We start from the raw sequence: 24,247 nt of genomic DNA on the forward strand, positions 1-24,247 counted from the left end.
CAGGTGAGTTGAGTATTATGCATAAAGACTCGATAACGATGTTAAAAAGTAGACAGGAGGGGGGCATCCCGGCCTTGTTTTAATTTGTCAAGGGGATAGTATCAGAAATGAAGTTGGCGTGACCAGCCACACAGTTGGGGATTCGTGCATTTGCCGTAGAAAGCGCACGATTGGGCCCGACAAACCAAAGTCTGTCATTACTCCGAATAGCCAACACAAACTGATGTTGTCAAAAGCCTTTTCAGCGTCAAGCGACACTATATCGACGTCTTGGTCAGTGTGTGATCTAGCATATTCTAGTGCCATCAAAACCCTATGCATGTTTAGGGTGGCCGATCGTCCCGGGACAAAGCCAGAATGGGCTGGGTGTAATAGAGAGGGTAGTAGAGGAGCCAAGCGTGATGCAATTATTTTGGAGAGGATTTTGACGTCCACGTTGATTACGGAGATTGGTTGGCGGTAGGAGCCCGGTAGTAAGGGATCTTTACCTTTTTTGGAAATTAATCTAATATGTGCCTGTGTTGCTGTAGGGGGATAACAGCCACCATCCCACATAGCCGCATAGACATGTTTCATGGTGTCAGGGATAAAGTCTTTTGTTAATTTATAGAATTCGGCCGTGTAGCCATCTGGGCCTGGGGCAGATGCAAGAGATTTGATTGTCAGTTGGATGTCATCAATGGTGATGGGAGCGTTAAGACCCTCCAGGTATGCATCCTGACGCTTAGGTAAACGTATCTTAGCTAGAAGGGCTTCCACAGTCGTTTGGTCATTCGGGTCTGCAGAGTATAAAGTTGTGTAGTAGTCTGCCAGCAGTTTTCTAATTTCAGTACGTGAGGTAACTAGGGTGACAGCCATATTTTTTAAGGCAGAAAGCATGTTCTAAATTTTTAATGCCCATTTTTCACGTTGAGAAAAATGCTCTTGAGCCTGCACATGATCGTTTTTAATGACTGTTTTAAAAAATGTCATTGTTTACGTCATGAAAAACGGTCGTGTGTACGCGGCATCAGAGATGATATTCTCTCTTCCATGTGTGCACTCCCATGGGCTTGGACCTGTACTTCCAGGTGGAGCTGCTCCAGTCCTCTGTGTACTGCAGCGTCTATGGTGGTCGTCAGAGTGGGACCCAGCAGGGTGACTACCGCTTGCGCGATGCCTGCTGGAGATGCAGGATTCGTGGCTTCACCTGCTGCCACGTCTCCCGCGGGGGGTACCGTGAATGACACCGCTCGAGTGTACGATCTCTCCACTAAGCGGTCCATGTGATCCCACGAGGTGGCGGGGATGGATGGGGGTCTCCCCGATGCTCTGGCTGAGCTAAGTAGCAGGATTCGTGAGGAGGGCGGCGGGAGTGGTGTATAGCTACCTCTGCCTCATGTGGTGCCGGAACCGGAAGTATCCATACACAAAGAATTTTAAAAGGACCCTTACATACAAAAATTACATATGGAAAAAAAAATAGCTCTGTATATACTTTTTTTAATGCCTTATCTTTAATAAGGCATTAAAAAAAGTATATACAGAGCTATTTTTTTTCCCATATGTAATGGTTGTATAGCCTTTTTTTTTACTTTTACCTACAGGTAAGCCTATAATAAGGCTTACCTGTAGGTATAGAGAATATAGAGATATTCCCTTTGCAATGCGCCGCTGATTGCAGCGGCGCATGTGCAGGAGGGATCCTCGGCTAAAGGACCGACAGCCGCCGGACCTTGCCAAATTAAAGTCTCCCGCGCGCACGACATCGCCGCTCCAGCCTATCACAGCGCTGGAGCGGCGATACCCGGAAGACACGCCGAGTCAAGATGACATCTCGCTCGGCGTGGACCAGATAAGTTCTCTTCTCCTCGTTCCGAGGTAAGTATATCATAATGAGCTAGTATGCGGTGCATACTAGCTCATTATGTCTTTTGCCTTGCAGGTGTAAAAAAAAAAAATGCATATGCAGGTATACAACCGCTTTAACGTTTCCTCAGAAACTGATGCTTCTGTAAGTCTCCATCTCCTGTTTCTCTGCCGCTGTTGGTAGTTCTTCTGCTGATTTCCAGATCACTACAATGATAATGGTTTCCAACAGTGGTGGCTGGTGGTAATTCACCGGGTAGGGTCAGTCGGTCGGTGCACTTACCTCAACCTCGGTGGCTTCCCTGGCTCTCCTCCATGGGCGTCATGAGCGGGCATCTCCCTCCTCCTTGGCGGCCAATCGGAACGCTTCTCTTTTCGGGAAACGTGTCTCACACCCACGCTTTCTGATTGGTGGAGATACGATTCAGTATTCTATTCATTTCGCTATTTTAACACACCTTGGAGGGCTCCTAGCGCAATCCTCTGCGTCTGGAGCCCACCCTATTTTGAAGCCTATTAGAGCCTCTGGCTCTAGTCAGGTGCTTAAAAGAAAAAAACCCTGCCGCTGTAATTCATGTCCCTGGCATCCTGAAAGGGGCTGGATGCATGAATAGGGGGTATCGGCGGCGATGGAAAGGGGAGGCGGCGCCTGTGGGCCCTTAATGGACAAATATCCCTGGTATTTGACCCCTGGTTTCCAAATACATTTTAGCTGGAGAATTGACAACTGAGCTGCTTTAAATTAATTTCTTATGCTGTAAATTAATTTTTTTATTTTAGAGAGGGACGGCCAACACTATGGGTTAATCAGGCAGTCCTTTGTTTTACAGTTCTGCCATTTCAACATGTACTGTATGTCAAGAATTGATAGCTTGCTTACAGGAAGAGAAAGAAGAGGGATATGACCTAATTAATGTGGTGGTGCTCCTTCATTGTCTAGTCAGCCTGGCAGGTTCGGGTAGAGGAGCACTGTATTGTTTATTGTTTAGAGAATTAGAATGTCACTCTCTTGGCTATGCAGTGTGCTAATCGTGGATGAATAACAAGAATTGCCGAATAAGATTGTAAATATTTTGACAGGTAAAATAAAATCAATTGTAACTTTATTTTGATAATTAATTGTTAAAAAAAATATATGCTATTGTAAGTTTATTTATAGTTAAACAGTTTTATTTAGCTTTATATACTTTGTGTGAGGACACCTCTGGAGGACAGAAACAGAGATGAGAGGCCTCCTGGGTTCTGACAGTTGCTGTCCTGTGATTTGCTGAACCCCATCCTGCTAACACATGGGGTCACTTCTGCATAGAAACCAATGAGCTTCTAACCTCAGCTTTTTCAATTAAGCTTTGGCAATAAAACCTGGAAGCTGACTGGTTTCTATGCAGAAGTGAGCCTGATTTTGCTTTAATTGGAGAGTGCAATGAGGCTTGAGGCTAGGTTCACACTAGCCCGCAGTACATTCCAGTTGAGGTTGCAGGTATCACATTAATTCCAACACCTGCATCGCGCTGCTCTTGCGAGACGCACAGGGCTGACGTTCATTCTGAATGGGAGATCATGCAGTTTCCCTGCGCTTCCTTTTTTAAAAAGGTGCATGCACCTTTTTACTGTGGTTCACACGGCACAGCTGCCCATTCATTCGAATGAGCTGCCGTGCCCGAGCAAACAGGGGCCACACGGCCCGCACTATTGTGAACCGAGCCTTAGGGCTTTCAGAAGATCCACCTCTACAAAATTGACAGTGCCTAACAATGGAGAGTAAGGGAGCATGTGCAGAGCAGGGTGAAACAGTGTATTATAGACACTTATTTTTAACAAGGAATAGTTCAGCCTATGGACAATATACCAACAGTATAACACCACATCCCTGGATTATAGTGTGGAATTGGGAATTATGTTTTTTTAGGTGCATGTTCAATAGGTCCATAAAGATTCCATAAAATATATGTTTTATTCAAAACCATTAAAAAGGTAAGTACTCCAAAAAGGAGGATTACAATATACAATACTTGTGGGTAGAGCAAGGTAGCATAGTTCTCAACATGTTTCACCATATAGATGGGTATTCCTCGCATCCCGCTCACCACTTGAGTAACAGAGCCTTCCTGGAATATAGCATTTGCAGTTAACGATGTTTCTGGGAGTCAAACAGACACCATGTGACCAAACAATGGACTGCAGGTAACCACAGGAGGCATTGAAGGACCAAGGAATCACATTTGCAAAAAAAGAAGACACATGTTATCAGCAGTTTTGGGCAGTGGCGTTTTTGAGCAGTAAAAAAACCCCAGCTGTAAAAATGCTCTAACGCTGATAAACGTCAAAAAACGCTGATAAACGCTCAAAAACGTCACTCACCAGCGTTTTTTAACGTTTTTAATCCATTGAAAAAAAAATGTTTTTTTCTTCAACCAAAAAATTCTAAAAAACGCTAATGCGGAAAATGCAAAAAAACGCTATTGAAAAAACGTTGAAAAAAGTTGAAAAACTCACTGCAAAGCTACTGGCATTTTTTATAACGTTATTTTAACGTCCAGTGTGCATGAGGCCTAAGACCCCATTCACACCTGAGCGTTTTGTAGCTTGAAGCCTGAAGCTACAAAACGCTGGAGGGGAAAAAATCTATTATTCTCTATGGAGATGGTTCACATCTCCACTCCAAAATGCCTGAAGCCAGAAGCTCCAAAACGCCTGAAGCTCGAACAAGTTCTGGGACTTTTTTGTTAGCCCCGGCTCTGTCGGCTGTGTACATTCCGGGGGTGCAGAGTTGGCAAGCCGACTACCTAAGTCGCCAAACACTGGACCAGGGAGAATGGTCGTTGCACCCGGAAGTGTTTTCAGAGTTGTGGCAAAAATGGGGCACGCCAGGCGTGGACCTTTGAGCGTCCCGTCTCAATCGGAAGGTGTCACGTTTCGTGGCCAGGTCAAGAGACCCTTGGGCAGACACGTCAGACGCGTTGGTGGCACCGTGGGGTCACTTTCGCCTAAATCTACGCTTTCCCACCTCTGAAGCTTCTCCCTCACCTGTTGCGCAGAGTGGAAGCGGAGGGGATGCCAACAATCCTGGTCACTCCGAATTGGCCGCACCTTTCCTGATACGCGGACCTGGTGCGTCTGGTGGCAGACGTCCCTTGGATTCTACCCCTGAGAGTAGATCTTCTGTCGCAGGGTCCGATTTTACCTTACCCTGCTTTACAGTCGCTGGCTTTAACGGCATGGCTGTTGGGAGCCAGGAGCTGGAGGTCCGAGGTCCGTTGGACTCTGTGATCTCTACCATGCTACTTGCACGGAAATCTACTTCACGTAGGATTTGCCATTGTACGTGGAAGGCCTACATCTCTTCGTGTGCAGAGATGAAAGGACACCCCCGCACATATGTGCTGTCCCAGATGCTGCTGTTCCTACAGCGGGGAGTGGGTCAAGCTCTCGCCTTAAGTACGGTTATGGGTCAGATTTCGACCATGGCTGTTTATTTTCAGCATCCGTTGGCGACGCACTCCCTGATGCGTACGTTTGTACATGGGGTCAGGCTTGTGACCTTCCTGTGTGTCCTCCACTGCCTCCGTGGGACTTGAATTCGGTCCTCTCAGTGCTTCAAAAGGGCTCCGTTTGAGGACATTCGGGAGATTCCTCTTTCTCTCTGTCCCAGAGGGTGGTCTTTCTTAGTAGCCATTCCTTCAGTCAGACAAGTTTTTTGATCTGGCGGCTTTGTCTTGCAGGGCTCTTTTATAATGAGGACATTGTTTTGCTATCCTTATGTCCTCAGCCGAAGAACTCGAAGGAGGCCACGTCACTTCCCTTGGACGTGGTGCGAGCCCTACGGGCGTACTTGTCTGCTACAGCTCCGCTCCGGAGATCGGACTCACTGTTCATGTCAGTGAATGGTCCTGAGAAAGGTCTGGCGGTCTCGTCGGCCTCCATTTTCAGGTGGATCAGACAGGTCATGCTCCAGGCCAATGCCCAAAAATGACGGGCGCCTCCCTTTCTGGTTACGGCACATTCGACCAGGGCGGTTGGTGCCTCTTGGGTTTTCCGCCATCAGGCGTCTGTTTTACAGGTGTGTAAGACATCGATCTGGTCGTCAATCCACACCTTTTCAAGTTTTACAAGGTGGATGTGAGTGCATCTGCGGATGCCTCGTTTGGCCGCAAGGTTTTGCAGGCGGCTGTTTCAGGTTGAAGTTCCTCCGTTGAGGGACTCTGGTTGTTTGGGGTGAAGCTTAATTGCTGTGTTTTTTCCCACCCCTCGATTTTTTTTGACACTGCTTGGGGACGTCCCTAAGGTCAATTGCTGCTGTGTCTGTCCATGAACGGAAGAGAAAATAGGATTTTTGTACTCACCTTAAAATCCATTTCTCTGAGTTCATGGACGGACACAGCACCCACCCCTCCTTTTTGTTTGTACTGCTTGTTACGATCTGGAGCTGCTGAGTCAGAGAGTGGGTTATACCTGGGGGACCACGCCCCCTGGGAGGAGCTGTACTGAAAAGTGTTTTAACACTTGAAGTGCTGTTTTTTCTGCCTAGTCTCTCCTGGAAGGAAGGATATAATACCCTAAGGTCAATTGCTGCTGTGTCCGTCCATGAACTCAGAGAAGTGGATTTTACGGTGAGTACAAAAATCCTATATTTTTTTTAAATGTATTTAATAAATTCGCAAATATTTCAAACAAACGCCTCTCATGTTGTCAGTATGAGTTATTGTTTTTTGTATTTTGAGGAAAAAAAATAATTTACTCCATTTTGGAATAAGGCTGTAACATAACGAAATGTGGAAAAAACAAAGCACTGTGAATATTTTCCGGATGCACTGTTTGTAAATTGAAGACAAACTATTGCAATGAATTCAGTCAGTATCAAGGCAGGCACTTGAAATACATAGTTGATCTAAAGGAGATTGTACAGATTGTCAGACTGTATAATTTATGGTCAGCCAAAGGTACGGAGAAAGTAAACATCTGACAATAGTGTGCTGATTTTTGTATGTATAGAGCAAATTTGTGAACATTAAAATAGCTTTACGTCGTTTGCCCGTTTAACTGGAAGTGAGACATTTTCATTGCTACAGGAACTGTAATTCTTCCAGGCTGTTCTAGCAACCAAAACATTTATAAGTGGTATTGTAAGCCAGCACATCCTTCTGGATGCATGCCAGAGGTAAGGGCAGATGGATTCAAGGAAGTAAATGCTGCATGAATCATCTGCCCTTGTTCAAGATGGCGGCAGCTTTAAATGCTGGGAGGGGGATGTTTTTCAAAGTGATTTCTCAAAAAATGTAGACGTAGATGAATGGGTGAGCTTGCTTTGAACATTAAAAATTAATTAAACAGCGTTTTCAGTTTGTGGTGTTCAGATTAAGTTTAGTTCTGCTTTAACACTGCAAAAGAGAAGGTGTGGGAGAGTGGGGTGCCTCACTGGGGACGAGAATAGAAAAGTGCAGTATGTGGTGCAGGAGCCTGAAAGTGTAAAGGTGTTTTCCGACAAAGGACAGCAGGGAGGGGAGAGAGGAATAGTAGGGTGAAGTGCAAAGATTGAGGTGGAGTATGCCTACTAGGCCAAAAGAAAAGGAATCCGCTGCTCCAGGTGTGTGCAATACCTTGATTGGAACCAAGTAGGAGGGCTAGCCCAGCTGCCTCCGTAAAAACGTAAGAAAAAGGAGAAATGGTTGCATATCCAAAGTTTCCAAAAGTGCCTTTTATTGCAGACGGTCAAAATAAACCGGAGACACCAGTTGTTAGTCGCGTAAGCGCGTTTAAGCACAGATCAGATGTGTGAACCGCGTCTACGTGACTAACACCTGGTGTCTCTGGTGTAATTTGACCGTCTGTAATAAAAGGCACTTTTGGAAACTTTGGATGTGCAGCCATGCCTACTGGGTGTTAAGCATGCTCCAGTGCTGATGGGTCCCTGCACCTTTATACTATTTTTTGATCCTGTTCAGAAAGGTGTAGAACAGAAAAAGCATAGTTATAAACAAGCTTTCATAAAAAAAATAAAAACTGCCCGTTAGTGAGCATTTTTATTGTTCCATGTGTGATTTCTGTACAGTAATATACTCTTGTTTTTCCCCCCAGAACCTTCTTGTGACTGGTGCTGTTGATTGCAGTATAAAAGGATGGGATATAAGGACAATAAGGCAGCCCGTCTTTGAACTACAGGGTCATAATTATGCTATTAGACGAGTCAAAGTAAGTTTGCATTTACAACTTCTTGTTACTTATCCTTACAAATACAAATAAAAAGGATACACTTGAAGCTGGTACAGCAAACAGTCTCATCAGCTAAAAAAAAATAATGTTTCTTTATTCAGGTACATTGTCGTATCTTTGTGCCGGCGTAGTGCATCTCATATGCGCTACGCCGACGTAACATTGAGAGGCAAGCTGAGTATTGACAAAGCACTTGCTCCCATATTTACGCCAGCGTAACGTAAATAGGCCGGCGTAAGCCCGCCTAATTCAAAGTAGGCAGGTAGTGGGCGTGTTGTATTAAAATGAATCGTGACCCCATGTAAATGCATGGCCGTACGAACGGCGCATGCGCAGAATCACGTCGCATATACTCCCTAAGATACGACGGCTCAATGTGTACGACGTGAACATAACTTACGCCCAGCCCCATTCACGTACGACTTACGTAAACAACGTAAAATACGACGGCTGTTCCGACGTCCATACCTTAACATCACTTACCCCTGCTTTATGAGGGGTAAACTTACGCCTGACGTACGCCTTACGTAAACAGCGTAGATTACTGCGACGGGCGTAAGTACGTACGTGAATCGGCGTATCTTGCTCATTTACATATTCAACGCGTAGATCAATGGAAGCGCCCCTAGCGGCCAGCGTAAATATGCACCCAAGATACGACGGCGTAGGAGACTTACGTCGGTCGTAGGAAGCCAAAAATCAGGCGTATCTTGTACTGTGAATACGACACATAGATACGAGGGCGCATCCTAGAACTTACGCGGCGTATCAAGAAATACGTCGGCGTAAGTTGTCTCTGAATCTGGCCTTATATTACCAAAAGTATTGGGGCGCCTGCCTTTACACGCACATGAACTTTAATGGCATCCCAGTCTTAGTCCGTAGGGTTTAATATTGAGTTGGCCCACTTTTTTTGCAGCTATTACAGCTTCAACTTTTCTGGGAAGGCTGTTCACAAGGTTTAGAATTGTGTCTATGGGAATGTTAGACCTTTCTTCCAGGTCCAATTTGTGAGGTCAGGCACTGATGTTGGACGAGAAGGCCTGGCTCGCAGTCCCTGCTAAAATTCAACCCAAAGGTGTTCTATCGAGGTAAGGCCAGGCCTCTGTGCAGGCCAGTCAAGTTCCTCCACCCCAAACTCGCTCATCCATGTCTTTATAGACCTTGTTTTGTGCGCAGTCATGGTGGAACAAAATGTCTTACTATGCTGACACCTTAAGAGTTCCCCTTCACTAGAACTAAGGAGCCAAGCCCAACTCCTAAAAAACATCCCCCACACCATAATCCCCCTAACCACCAAATGATTTGGACCAGTGCACAAACAAGGTCCATTAAAGTTCATGTTCTTGTAAAGGCAGGCGTACCAATACTTTTACTTTTGTTAAAATAGTGTATGTATGTGGAAGTCATATCTGTTTATCATTTAAACGCTCGCCGCCTGCCAAACGTCATATGACGTTGCGGACTTTGAGCGGTGATATCTTAACTGCTTGCCGACCAGCCGATGCAGTTATACGGCGGCAGGTCGGCTCGGCTGCACGAGATCACGTAGATATACGTCATCTCGTGAATCAGCCATTAGGGGCTCGTGCCACCCGCTCGCCCCTGGTTCCGACATGTGTGCCCGGCAGGCGCGATCACCGCCGGGCACCCGCGATCGCTCGTTACAGAGCGAGAACCTGGAGCTGTGTGTGTAAACACACAGCTCCCGGTTCTGTCAGGGGGAGAAATGACGGATCGTATGTTCATACAATGTATTAACAGCGATCAGTCATTTCCCCATGTCAGTCCCACCCCCTCTTCAGTTAGAACACACACAGGTAACATAATTAACCCCTTCCTCGCCCCCTAGTGTTAACCCCTTCCCAGCCAGTGGCATTTTTATAGTAATCAATGCATTTTTATAGCATTGATCGCTATAAAAATGCCAATGGTCCCAAAAATGTGTCAAAAGTGTCTGAAGTGTCCGCCATAAGGTCGCAATACTGAAAAAAATCGCTGATCGCCGCCATTACCAGTAAAAAAAAAAATATTAATAAAAATGCCATAAAACTATCCCCTATTTTGTAGACGCTATAACTTTTGCGCAAACCAATTAATAAACGCTTATTGCGATATTTTTTTACGAAAAATATGTAGAAGAATACGTATCGGCCTAAACTGAGGAAAAAAATATTTTTTTTATATATTTTTGGGGATATTTATTACAGCAAAAAAATAAAAATATTCATTTTTTTTCAAAATTGTGGCTCTATTTTTGTTTATAGCGCAAAAAATAAAAAACGCAGAGGTGATCAAATACCACCAAAAGAAAGCTCTATTTGTGTGAAAAAAAGGACGCCAATTTTGTTTGGGAGCCACGTCGCACGACCACGCAATTCTCACTTAAAGCGACGAAGTGCCGAATTGCAAAAAGTGGCCCGGTCATTGATCAGCAATATGGTCCGGGGCTGAAGTGGTTAAAGCGGGAGTTCACCCATAAAGGCCGTTTCTGCTCTTTTACCCTTAGATGTATGCTCATTTAGTCTAGGGGAATCGGGTTGTTGTTTAAAAATCCGAGCATTACTTACCGTTGTAGAGGGCGATCTTCTCCGCCACTTCCGGGTATGGGTCTTCGGGAGTGGGCGTTCCTTCTTGATTGACAGTCTTCCGAAAGGCTTCCGACGGTCGCATCTATCGCGTCACGAGTAGCCGAAAAAAGCCGAACGTCGGTGCGGCTCTATACTGCGCCTGCGCACCGACGTTCGGCTACTTTCGGAAAATCGTGACGCGATGGATGCGACCGTCGGAAGCCTTTCGGAAGCCTGTCGGAAGACTGTCAATCAAGAAGGAACGCCCAGTCCCGCAGCCCATACCCGGAAGTGGCGGAGAAGATCGCCCTCTACAACGGTAAGTAATGCTCGGATTTTTAAACAACAACCCGATTCCCTAGACTAAATGAGCATACATCTAAGGGTAAAAACACCATTTTACCGGCGAACCTCCGCTTTAATGATGCCTGCAGCTACAGGCATCATTCAGATATCTTCTTTTAGGCCCCTTATACACTGAGGAGTAGTTCAGGTGTTTTAGAGCTAAAAATAGTGCATAAATAACGCCTGAAATACTCCTGCCCCAGCATTCTCAATGTGAAAGCCTGAGGGCTTTCACACTGAGGCGATGCGCTGGCGGGAGAAAAAAAAAATATTTCACTGTAAATAGGACCTGAAAAAAGTGATAAAAAAAATAAATATTAAAAAGAAAGCATCACATCAAACTAGAAAGATGAAAGTAAAATTAACAATAAAAAAAATAAAGCGACACTGTTCCTGTGTGCTCGCTCGCAGCTGTGAACGCATACGCACACATGTGAGGTATCGCTGCGAACATTGGAGCGAGAGCAATAATTCTAGCACTAGACCTCTATAACTTAAAACATGTAACCTGTAAAAAAAAAAAAAAAATTAAAGCGTTGTCTATGGGGATATTCAAGTACCGAAGTTTGGCACCACTACACTTTTTTTGAAGCATGACATGTTAGGTATCTAATTACTCAGCATAACATCATAATAATATATCTTTCACATTATACAAAATAATTATACATCTCTCACATTATACAAAAAATTGGGTTAACTTTACTGTTTTTTTATCCATTAAACGTTTTTTTAAACAAAAAAAGCGCTTTAAAAATTGCTGCGCAAACAACATGCAAGATAACAAGTTGAATTGACTGCCATTTTCACGAGGAAAGTGGTCAATGATGGTCATCTTCTGTAAAATGCTAGTTGCTTGGCTGTTTCTGAGTTGAAGAAGAGTTTTTTTTTTAAAAGCATTGTTGAGGTTTTAATGCAACAAAGTACACATAGTACTACATCCTATCCCCCTAGGTGCTCTCTAACACTAGCTTGGATGTTGGGCAGCCCACCCCACTTGGTGCAGAGCCATCTGATGCTGCAGCTAGCAAAGAGATGTCTCTACCTCTAGCCTTCCGATGCTTGTCTCAGGCAAGGGCTGGGAGACAAAAACAGGTGCTTGTTAGCAAAGCAGATATATTTTTCCTAGCTGTAGCGCTGGATTGCTGTACACCAAGGATGAAGGGGGATTGTCTGCTCGACATCGTAGCTAGTGTTCAAGGGCTTGTAAGGAGATGGAAAAAAGTACTATATGTACCTTGTTCTGTCAAGGATGCAATAATCTACAAAAAAAAGTGATAATTCTTTTGAATACTTTTGAATCACAGACCCAGAAAAAGTAGTAGCTTTAGTCCCCTTTCACACATGGTCGTACCCCATGATTTCCAATGAGTACCATTCATATATGTGCGACTTCAAAGTAGTCCATGCACTGCTTTGGTCCGACTTAGATCCAACTTGAGATCCATAGATCTCAAGATTTACACAGGCATTGCTTCAAGTTGCATCAAAATTGCGACAAAATCTCGCAACTTTCAGGTCGCACAAGTGTGAAAGGGTCCTTAATAATTTGCTTTAATGCTTCGGTTAATTTATTTATTCTTGCTATGTATTGCCTCAATATCCAGAGCCATACACAACATTAGAATTGTTCTACTGCTTTCTTGCTTTCTTGTAAAAATCTCATTCTGTCACCCTACCTCATTGTGAAATCTATATTTGGGTGTGCAGTCAGCCTACTTTCTTGTAATCATGTCATGCATTTAAAAAAACAGGAAACTGATGAGAAACAAAATTGGTAAGATGAAAGTCCCATTTCGTAGGTAGACATAAACAATATTTTCCAATGTACGTCTCTTATACATTGCATGGCCATTGGAAGTACATTATATATGTTTTCTAGATGAATTTCAGGGCTCTCATGACAAGAAAACATAAATTCAATTTGCACAGGTCTGCACGCATTGTTTATTGTTTGATGACCATGCACCATTACTACAAGCATGTTTTTGAGTAAACATATCTTTCCTGTGCTTTGGGCTTTAGAATAAAAAAAGGAATGCTCTTTCCAACTAAATATATTCAGCATATTACTACCCTACTGTATGTATTTTACTTTGTTAGTCATCAATAAAAGCATAAAGTTGGGAGTTCAACTGATACTATTCATTGACTGACAGAGATTAGAAAAATGCAAGCTTTTAAAACACATTCGATTTTTCTAAAGGGTGAATTTCAGCCTACTGAAAAAGCTGATAAATGGTATAAATTTATTTTCAAACTAAATATATTTAAAAAAGTCAAAACTAAAGTGTAGAAAAGTATGATGTTTAGTGAATTTACCTCATTACCTATATGTTACTTATGGAATAGTATGATTGTAGAAACAAGTTAATTCTTTAACCGCTTAAGGACAAGTGCACACACATATACATCGACAGAATGGAATGGCACGGACAGGCAAATGGGTGTACAGGTAAGTTCCCTTACGCCGTGTTCGCGACCGCGCCCATGGGACCCCGCGGACTCGATGTCCGCCGGTGTTTCGCGATCGTGTCACGGAGCTGAAGAACGGGGAGATGTCAGTGTAAACACAACATCTCCCTGTTCTACCTAGTGACATGATTGTCTGTTCCCTGTCATCGGGAACAGCGATCAGTGACGTGTCACTCATAGCCACGCCCCCTAACAGACTCACTCCCTAGGACACACTTAACCCCTTCAGCGCCCCCTACAGGTTAACCCCTTCACTGACAGTGACATTTTTACAGTAATCAGTGCATTTTTATAGTACTGATCGCTGTAAAAATGACAATGGTCCCAAAATGGTGTCAAAAGTGTCTGATGTGTCTGCCATAATGTTGCAGTCACGAAAAAAATCGCTGATCGCCACCATTACTAGTAAAAAAAAAATTTTTTAATAAAAATGCCATAAAACTATCCCCTATTTTGTAGATGTTATAACTTTTGTGCAAACCAATCAATAAACACTTATTGCGATTTTATTTACCAAACATATGTAGAAGACTACGCATCGGCCTAAACTGAGGAAAAAATTTGTATTTTATATATTTTTTGGAGATATTTATTATAGCAAAAAGTAAAAAATATTGCATTTTTTTCGAAATTGTCGCTCTAGCGCAAAAAATAAAAACCCTAGAGGTGATCAAATACCACCAAAACAAAGCTCTATTTGTGGGGAAAAAAAGGACGTCAATTTTGTTTTGACCACGCATTGTCAGTTAAAGCGACACAGTGCCGAATCGCAAAAAAGTGGCCTGGTCTTTGACCAGCCAAATGGTCCGGGCCTTAAGTGGTTAATTTCAACTGTGTTTATTTCTTTATCGTACATCACGGGACACAGAGCGGCATTCATTACTATATGGGTTATATGGAGTACCTTCAGGTGTAGACACTGGCAATCTCAAACAGGAAATGCCCCTCCCTATATAACCCCCTCCCATAGGAGGAGTACCTCAGTTTTTACGCCAGTGTCTTAGGTGTTAGTCATGGTTTAGCTTGCCTCCGCATCCTTGGGATTAGGTGAGCTACCGGTTCTGTCCAAAAAAGCCTCAGCGCTAAAGTGGTCAGTAACCGGACCCCAAACCCTTGGGGTATAGCCCATAATGCTTTTCTTTTTAGAGAGCTGGACCCTGGGCCCAGAACTTAGAAACCTTTGGGTACCTAAAGTTTTCTGTTGCCAGGGTGCTATATGGGCCCAGGACAGTGGATCCTTCATAGGAACCCAGGGCCTGAAGGTCTAGACATCCCCACGGAGATGGGGGAAGATTGGGCCTCTTGCTTGGCAAAGTCCTGCGGCATGGAGCAGGTAAGTGAGGGGAAAACTTGCGGAACTTGGTTCTTAGCAGGTTTTTTTCTGGGGGGTCACAGGGGACATGCCTAAAGTTATGCACTGCATCTGGCAAACTAGTCACATATCATAAAGATAGGATGGCTCTCTATGTATTATTCCCCATAAGATGTGACCTCCCTTGTAGTGTTGGAAAAGCATTGAGTGGGGCCTGTGTTATATAAAAATATATGTGTGTGTCAGAGAGCTTTGCTTACCTGCAGGCCTCCAGGCGATGCTCCATTCAGTCTTCCTCCTCAGAGCCTGCAAGCAGGCAAAACGCTGACCTCCTCATGGTTCCAGGCTGCAGGCTGCAGTTTGCTGGAACAGAGAGGTCCCTTCCTCCCAAAATCCCCCCCCCTCCCCCTGTCGGGAGGGGCATTTCCTGTTTGAGGTTGCTGGGGGGGAAGGGCGGGTCAGTGGCTTAAAGGAAGGGGCGGCCCTTCCTTGTTTGTTCCATCAATACTTTGGAACTGAGGAGAAAGACCAGAGCGGCAGCACGGGGCGCCGAGGACACACAGTGGCCAGAAAGGATATTGCAGTCTTCAGAGGACTGTTTTGTCAAGCCTAGAAATAGGCTGTTTCTTTTCCATCTCATAGTTTTTCTTTGCAATACTACTCAGGGGGACAGAATGTTTTTTCTTTCCTGGATTTAAAAAAAAAACAAAAAAAAAAAAAAAAAAAAAAAAAAAGTCATCTAGGGGAGAGGAAGCATTTTTTTTATCCCCCAAACAGGTGTTTGGACAATTAACTTTTATAGTTCCAAATACCAATAGGTAGCAGGTGTACCTCGGTATTGTACCATGGTATGCCGCTGTTTTCCCTACAGGGAGCCTTGGGGCCATCGGGATCTGGGGCTGGAGCTGACGCGGGTCAGTCCAACCCTAAGATGGTCACGGAGGAGGTATTACTCACCTCTTTAAAAGAGATGCAGAAAAGCATGGGAAAAATGATATCCGCAGCTATGCGGGGCAGTAAGCGGAATAGATCTCCGTCGCCCGAGCGCGGACCCTCAGAAGAGGAGGTCCTTTCCTCAGGGGAATTGGACGACCTCTTGGACACGGACCAAGTAGGTTCAGGGATCGAAGACCCGGATACAGAGGAGTCTGGGGCAGTCTCCCTGAGGGAGAGCTGGTGGATTCAAGGATTGTCGGACTTGGTCCATAGGACATTCAACTTGCCAGTACCAGATCTCCAGGTATCGACGGTTTCAGCTTTGGGCTCACTGAGGGCGCCTCAAAGCAATGCTGTGTTTCCGATCCATCCTCTATTAGAGGGAATTTTGTTCCAAGATTGGAACAAGCCAGATAAGATCTTCTTACCACCTAAAAGGTTCTCTGTCCTATATCCTATGGAAGAAAATTTTTCCAAAAGATGGGCTACTCCTGCAGTGGACGCAGCCATCTCATGTGTTAACAGATCGTTAACATGCCCTGTAGAAAACATACAGGTGTTCAAGGATCCAGTTGATAAGCGCTTGGAAGCACTACTTAAGAACTCCTTCACTACTGCAGGGGCAGTAGTACAGCCAGCTGTGGCTGCGATTGGGGTCGCTCAAGCATTATCGGATCAATTTAAGCAGATGCTTAAACTTATTCCGGCCCAGCAGGCAGAAAAATTTTCGGATGTCCCTAAGGCCATATGTTTTACGGTAGACGCAATCAAGGATTCTATCCAGCAAGCGTCACGTTTATCGTTATCCCTTATCCATATGAGAAGACTCTTATGGTTAAAAAGCTGGGAGGCTGAGCCCCCATGCAAGAAGCTCCTGGTAGGGTTCCCCTTCCATGGAGGACGACTCTTCGGAGAAGACCTAGATAAATACATTCAGACCATTTCAAACGGCAAGAGTACTCTCTTGCCAACTAAGAAGAAGGTTCAGGGACCTGCGTTTAAACGACAGTATTCCCCTGGGCAGGGGCCCTCTAATGCCAAGCAGTATCGACGGCCTCCTGCAAAAGCAAACTTCGGCTTCAACAGCAGATCACAAGGACAGGCTGTTAGAGGCAAAAGGCAGTGGTTTCGCAAACCAGCAAAACCAGCCCCCAAGCCAACCTTATGAAGGGGCGCCCCCACCCACGAAGGTGGGGGGAAGGCTGCGACTCTTTTCAGAGATTTGGGAAGCCAGCATCCCGACGAGTGGGTACGGTCTTCCGTGGCCACAGGCTACAAATTAGATTTCCTAAGGTTTCCTCCTCCTCATTTCCAGAAGTCGAGGATTCCAAACGATCCGGAAAAGGGAGCCGCATTAAGATCGGCATTAGATCATCTACTTTCCCAGGAAGTAATAGTAGAGGTACCAGTCCTGGAACAGGGGCTGGGTTTCTACTCCAACCTATTCATCATCCCAAAATCCAATGGAGATGTCAGGCCAATTTTGGACCTAAAGATGGTAAATGCATATCTAAAGATCCGCTCATTTCGGATGGAATCCGTGCGGTCAGCAGCTGCCACACTCCAGAAGGACGACTTCATGGCGTCCATAGACATAAAGGATGCCTAGCTTCATGTTCCAATTTATCAGCCACATCAAAGATATCTACGCTTCATGGTGGCTTTGCGTCACTTCCAATTCGTGGCGCTTCCCTTCGGGTTGGCTACGGCCCCCCCGGGTGTTCACGAAGGTCCTAGCTCCAATCCTAGCCAAACTAAGGATCCAAGGGGTCACGATCCTAGCATACCTGGACGACCTCCTAGTCATAGATCACTCGTCTCCCGGCTTGGAGCGAGCAGTGGCCCTCACGGTCCAATACCTCGAGAGGTTCGGCTGGGTCCTAAATCGAGAAAAGTCAGCTTTCCAGCCCACAAAGCAGTTGGAATATCTCGGCATGAGATTAGACACAGAACAACAAGGAGTGTTCCTACCTCTGAGGAAGGTAAAAGCCATCAAGGAATTAATCCTACTGGTTCTAAGCAAGAAAGAACCGACTATTCGCCTATGTATGAGGTTACTAGGCAAGATGGTGGCCACATTCGAGGCGGTACCATACGCCCAGAGCCACACTCGCATCCTACAGGCAGCCATCCTGTCAGCATGGAGCAGAAGGCCACAGGCCTTGGATATCCCGTTGCCGCTCTCATCAAGAGTCCGACAAAGTCTGTGTTGGTGGTTAGACCCTCAGAATCTACTGAAGGGGAGGTCTTTCAGCCCAGTGGCTTGGAAGATAGTGACCACAGACGCCAGCCTGACGGGCTGGGGAGCAATTTTGGATGGTTGCACTCGCCAAGGTACTTGGGCAAAGCCAGAGAAGCAGTTGCCCATCAACATCTTGGAGCTCAGAGCTGCTCGACTAGCCCTCAGGGCTTGGACGTCAAAATTGCAGGGGTTCCCGGTGAGAATTCAATCAGACAATGCCACGGCCGTGGCACACATAAATCACCAAGGGGGAACCAGGAGTCAAGCCGCTCAGAGAGAGGTGAGCTTGATTCTTCTATGGGCAGAGGCTCATGTGCCCTGCATATCGGCAATATTCATTCCAGGAGTGGACAACTTTCAGGCGGACTTCTTAAGCCGCCAGACTCTATGGCCGGGGGAATGGTCTCTGCATCCACTAGTCTTTCAAGCACTCTGCCAAAGATGGGGAGTGCCGGACGTGGATATCATGGCATCGAGACTCAACAAGAAACTAGACAGGTTCATGTCCCGCTCAAGGGATCCGATGGCCTGCGGAACCGATGCGTTGGTTTGCCCTTGGCATCAGTTCAAACTTCTTTATGCGTTTCCCCCGCTCCAGTTACTACCCCGCCTGCTGCGCAGGATCCGGGTGGAGCACATACCAGTCATCCTGGTAGCTCCAGCATGGCCCAGAAGGGCATGGTACTCACTAATCTTAAGGATGGTAGTGGGAGACCCTTGGACTCTTCCTCTACGGCCAGACCTGCTATCGCAAGGTCCGATCCTCCACCCTGCCTTACGGCATCTAAATTTGACGGCCTGGAAGCTGAATCCCTGATTCTCAGGGGTAGAGGTCTGTCTCAGAAAGTAATCTCTACCCTAATCAGAGCCAGAAACCGGTCTCTAGGGTGATTTATTACAGGGTCTGGAAGGCCTATGTAGGCTGGTGTGAGTCCAAGCGATGGCTTTCTCGCAATTTACCATCGATAGAGTATTAAGTTTTCTCCAGCTAGGAGTGGATAAAGGATTGGCATTAAGCACAATCAAAGGACAGATTTCTGCTCTGTCAGTGTGGTTTCAGCGGCCGCTGGCCACCCACTTCGCTGGTTAAGACCTTCCTTCAAGGGGTCTTACGTATTAGACCTCCAGTTAAATCCCCGCTTTGTCCGTGGGATTTAAATCTTGTTCTGTCAAGTTTACAGAAACAACCGTTTGAGCCGTTGGCTGATATTCCTTTGGTTCTACTGACAAGGAAGTTAGTATTTTTGGTTGCCATAGTTTCCGCAAGAAGAGTTTCGGAGCTGGCAGCCTTATCCTGTAAGGAACCATATCTTGTTTTTCATAAGGACAGGGTCGTTCTCCGCCCTCATCCTTCCTTCCTTCCGAAGGTCATATCCAGTTTTCATTTGAACCAGGATTTGGTATTACCATCCTTCTCCCTAAACCTACTTCCAGAAAGGAAGGGTTGCTGCATACCTTGGATATTGTCAGGGCCATGAAGGCCTATCTTAAAGCTACAAAGAAGATCCGGAAGACAGATGTGCTGTTCATTCTACCGGATGGGCCCAAGAAGGGGCAGGCAGCTGCAAAGTCCACCATTTCTAGGTGGATTAAGCAATTAATCACTCAGGCCTACGGCTTGAAAGGGTTGCCTCCTCCAGTATCATTAAAGGCTCATTCTACTAGAGCCATGGGCGCCTCCTGGGCAGCACACCACCAGATCTCTATGGCTCAAGTTTGCAAGGCGGCAACCTGGTCTTCTGTCCACACGTTTACAAAATTCTACAAGTTGGACGTAAGAAGGAATACTGATACGCCTTCGGGCAGGCAGTGCTGCAGGCTGCAGTTTGAGACCCTCGGATTCCGGGGGCTCCTCTTGTTCGAGTTAAATTTAAAAATTTTATTTTTCTCAACTAAGTTGGATTTATTATGATTTGAGTATATCTCTAAATTAAATCCTTTTGTCTTGGAGATGTTCTCCCTCCCCTCATTGTAAGCATTGCTTTGGGACATCCCATATAGTAATGAATGCCGCTCTGTGTCCCGTGATGTACGATAAAGAAAAAGAGATTTTTAATACAGCTTACCTGTAAAATCTTTTTCTTGGAGTACATCACGGGACACAGAGCTCCCACCCCTCTTTTTTGAGGACCATTTTGGGAGGCATACTGCTTGCTACAAAACTGAGGTACTCCTCCTATGGGAGGGGGTTATATAGGGAGGGGCATTTCCTGTTTGAGATTGCCAGTGTCTACACCTGAAGGTACTCCATATAACCCATATAGTAATGAATGCCGCTCTGTGTCCCGTGATGTACTCCAAGAAAAAGATTTTACAGGTAAGCTGTATTAAAAATCTCTTTTTTTTGCTCAGCAAAACTAAAAAGGACCGAAAATTTTCTTAGTTTCTGTTTATAACATTTTGACAATAAGTACATTTTCTCCTTTACTGATGTGCACAGATAGGCGGCACTGACCGGCAGCACTGATGGGCACTGATTGGCAGCACTGATGGGCAGTGTTGGGGCTGCACTGATTATCAGGACACTGATGATCAGTGCCCTGATTTTCAGTGTAGATGTTTACACTGTGATCAGCGGTGATTGGACACAGATGGTCATATGTTAAAGCGATACTGTGATTGGCTTTTTATCCTGATCTGTGATCGGCTGTGTCTGAAGAATGCGCATGGGAAGAGTGATCATGGGAGGACATCAATAGATGCCCTCCCGGAAATGTGTGACCACGCTGTAGCTGTCATTCGACTATAATGCGGTTGGGAAGAGGTTAAAAAAGAAGTCTCGGCTACAAAAAATAACAAACATAAAGTTATAGCGTCTGCAAACTATGGGAAAGATTTTTGGCATTTTTATGTCATTTCTATTATTGTTTTTTTTTTTCACTAGTAATGGCGGTGATCTGCGATTTTTTTTGTGGTAATGCGACGGACAGATCGAAGACTTTTGACACTTTTTGGGACCATTGCCCTTTAAATACAGCGATCAGTGCTATAAAAATGCACTGATTACTGTGTAAATGTCAGGGGTTAACACTAGGGGCAATCAAGGGGTTAAATATGTGTTCCCTTTGCATGTTCTAACTGTGTGGGGATGTGAGTGACTAGGAGAGAAGCCCTATCGTTTTTCCTACTTTTTCCTCTCCTCTGACAGCACAGGAATTTGTGTGTTTATACACACAAATCCCCATGCTGGCGCTCCTGCATGCGATCGCTTGTGGCTGGCGGTGATCGTGCCCATCAGTCACGCGCACCGGGTCCCCCGCCGTGAAGCGGCGTACATGCGCCCTCTGGTGGCCGAAAACGGGTAGGACATACCTGTATTGGATTTCACCCACTAGTTCCATTGTGCCGCAAAATATCTGTGTGACACGGCCGGCAACTGGTTAAAGATGGTCTAATATTTACAATTAAAAATTTAGCTGTATACGCTACTCTATTTTGGACGATTTTTATTACAGTTCTTTTACTTTCAAATTTTTTATTTACATTTTTCACAAAAAGATGTTGGACAATGTCACCGTCATAATATAACAGCAATTTGACATAAAGGGTGCCAGAAAAATACGGCTTTGCCAATTACAGTTAGCCAATTACAGGCTAAATAATTCAATTTTTGTCTCATCTGACCATAACCCCTTTTTCCATGTGGCCTCAGAATCTTCAAGGTGTGTTTTGGCAAAGCTCAGTCATGACTGCATGTGGCCTTTCTTGAGGCGTGGCTTTTTTTTTGCAACCCTCCCATACAAGCCACATTTGTGGAGAATTTGTAATATTGTTGTCACATGCACACAATGACCACTCTTTGTCATACATTCCTGCAACTGCTTCAGAGTTGCTGTAGGTCCTTTAGTAGCCTCTCTGACCAGTTTCCTCCTGGCTCTTTCATCCAGTTTGGAGTGATCCTGATCCAGGGAGTGTTGTGTTGTACCAAATACCTTCCACTTCCTAATATGGCAACAATTCAAAAACCGTGCTACTGCTATTATTCAAAAATGTAGATAGATGTGCGCAAAGCAGAAACTTAACCATGTGACATTGCCATAGTAAGTATAATTTCAGAAAAATAAAGCTGCGGTTATGCAAAAAATATTCAACCAAATATAAAATAACAAAGTCCACGTGAAAGAACAAATATAGCGTAACAAACAAAAGTCCATGTGAATCCAACACCTTCAGTGAACAGAGCTCCTCCAGTGAAAACCTCCACCTCTAAAAGTAGCTGGTCAATAAAATATCATCACTTTAATAGCAATGACGTCACTTTTATGGCAGTGCTCTGAATTGATGGCAAATTGAGTGTTCTCTAAATTTAGAGCGCAGTGCGCATGCTCCAGTGACATCACCAGCTGCAGTAATTGTGAATATCTCCTAAACAGTGCACAATTTAGGAGATATTCATTGTACCTATAGGTAAGCTTAATTATAAGCGTACTTGTAGATACCAATGACCAATCGGTGGTTACTACCACTTTAAAACAAGGAGAAACCGCTTTCATTAATTTCTGGCATAAGGCAAAGGGACAGCACTGTCTGGGAGCAGTATAAAGCCAAACCACAATGCAGTGCTGCAGTACTTCCAGCACACATCCAGCCAATTCACTCCGGGATCACTAAGCTCTGCTCAACATGTTTCGACATGTATGACATCATCAGGGGCATACAGTCCAGTGATCAGAAGAGGATAATTTATCTAGAGAGTGACCAGCTGTGTAAGGCTGTCGTCTGGTCCTCTGTTCACCAGGCAAATATCTAGTCTTCTGTGGGTGCGGCTTTTGGCTGCAAGATTCTTGCAGTAGTACTCTGAAATCGGTACTGTTGACCCTTGTTGTTGGACCTGTTGTCACAGTTCTGTTTACCTAGTTGTTCACCATTCTCATTCATTGCTTAGGGACATCCCAGGGTCTATAAATACTCAACCTGGGTCCTTTACTGTATATAGTGCCTTGAAAAAAATATTCATATCCCAAACTTTCTAAACAAAGGGCCAATTTACTATCCTTCAGACCTTTGAGGGGCCAGACAGTGCCTGTTGGTAGTAGAAAATGTCCCGATGTCAGTGGGGGAAAAAAAGGAATGCCCCATTGTTTGTTTCAATGGGAGTAGTTGTGCCCCATCATTGACGTCGGTGGGAGGAATTGTGTCCAATTGTTGGTGTCATTAGGAGAAATTATGCTCCATCATTGGTGTCATTGGGCCCCATTTTTGGTGTCACTGGGAGGAATTGTGCCCCACTGTTGGTGTCATTGAGAGGAAAAGTGCCCCAAGGGCCGAATAGAAGCAAGCAAAGGCCCATGGGCCACAGTTTGGAGACCACTATGATAGACCAACACAAAGTGGCACATAATTGTGAAGTGGAAGAAAGATTATAAAAGGTTTTCAATTTTTTTTTACAAATCTTTTTACAAATCTCTGAAAAGTGTGACGTCCATTTGTATTCAGTCCCCTTTACTCTGATACCCCAAACTAAAATCTAGTGTGACCAATTGCCTTCAGAAGTCACCTAATTAGTAAATAGAGTCCACCTGTGTGTAATAAAATTTTTGTATAAAAACAGACAAAAAAGCGCAAATCGTCTTTTACTAACACGGAATCAGCTAAAAGCAGCCCAAAGGCGAATAGAACTTCCCCTTCAGAGTGCCATTGTACGTCACCGCGCTTTGTTCATCATTTTTCAAAAACGATGGTGTGTGGGCAATGTTGTTTTTAATGATGAAGTTGGAAAAACTTCGTTTTTTGAACATGCTGAAAAATGTCATTTTTTTTTTCATGCCGAAAAACGACCGTGTGTACGCGGCATTAAGGTTTGACCTCATATTATATGGTTTTGGTAAATCTGAAGACAAAAATCTGCAGAAAATCTAATAGTGTTTATGGGGTCTTATGCCCTGTACACACGATCGGATATCTGATGGAATCTAATCCGATGGATTTTTTTCGTCGGATATCCGATGAAGCTGACTTTCATCAGTTTTGCCTACACACCATCAGTCAAAAATCTGACCGTGTCCAACGCGGTGACATAAAACACTACGACGTTCTGAGAAAAATGAAGTTCAATACTTCCGAGCATGCGTCGACTTGATTCTGACCATGCATGGATTTTTCTCCGATGGAGTTCCACACAGACGATAGTTTTTTCCTATTGTTTTTTTTATTCATAGGAAAAATTTAAAACATGTTCTATTTTTTTTCATTGATAGAAAACAAACCCACACACAATCGGTTTGTCCGATGAAAGCGGTCCATCGGTCCGTTTTCATCAGACAAACCGATCGTGTGTACAGGGCTTTAGAGTCTGCAAAAGACTTGAGG

General features: G+C 44.7%; 1 protein-coding gene across 1 annotated transcript in view; it reads left to right on the forward strand.

Annotated features, from left to right (window-relative positions):
• The window catches only part of PEX7 (peroxisomal biogenesis factor 7), a 323,869-nt gene that overhangs the window by 141,936 nt on the left and 157,686 nt on the right, over window positions 1–24,247 (forward strand). Inside the window, exon 7 of the mRNA XM_040350504.1 lies at window positions 7,924–8,037. Coding sequence (XP_040206438.1) covers window positions 7,924–8,037 — 114 coding nt within the window. The remainder of the gene's footprint in view (window positions 1–7,923; window positions 8,038–24,247) is intronic.

The sequence above is a fragment of the Rana temporaria genome, chromosome 4 (assembly GCF_905171775.1).
Source record: "Rana temporaria chromosome 4, aRanTem1.1, whole genome shotgun sequence".
Taxonomy (NCBI): Eukaryota; Metazoa; Chordata; class Amphibia; order Anura; family Ranidae; genus Rana; species Rana temporaria.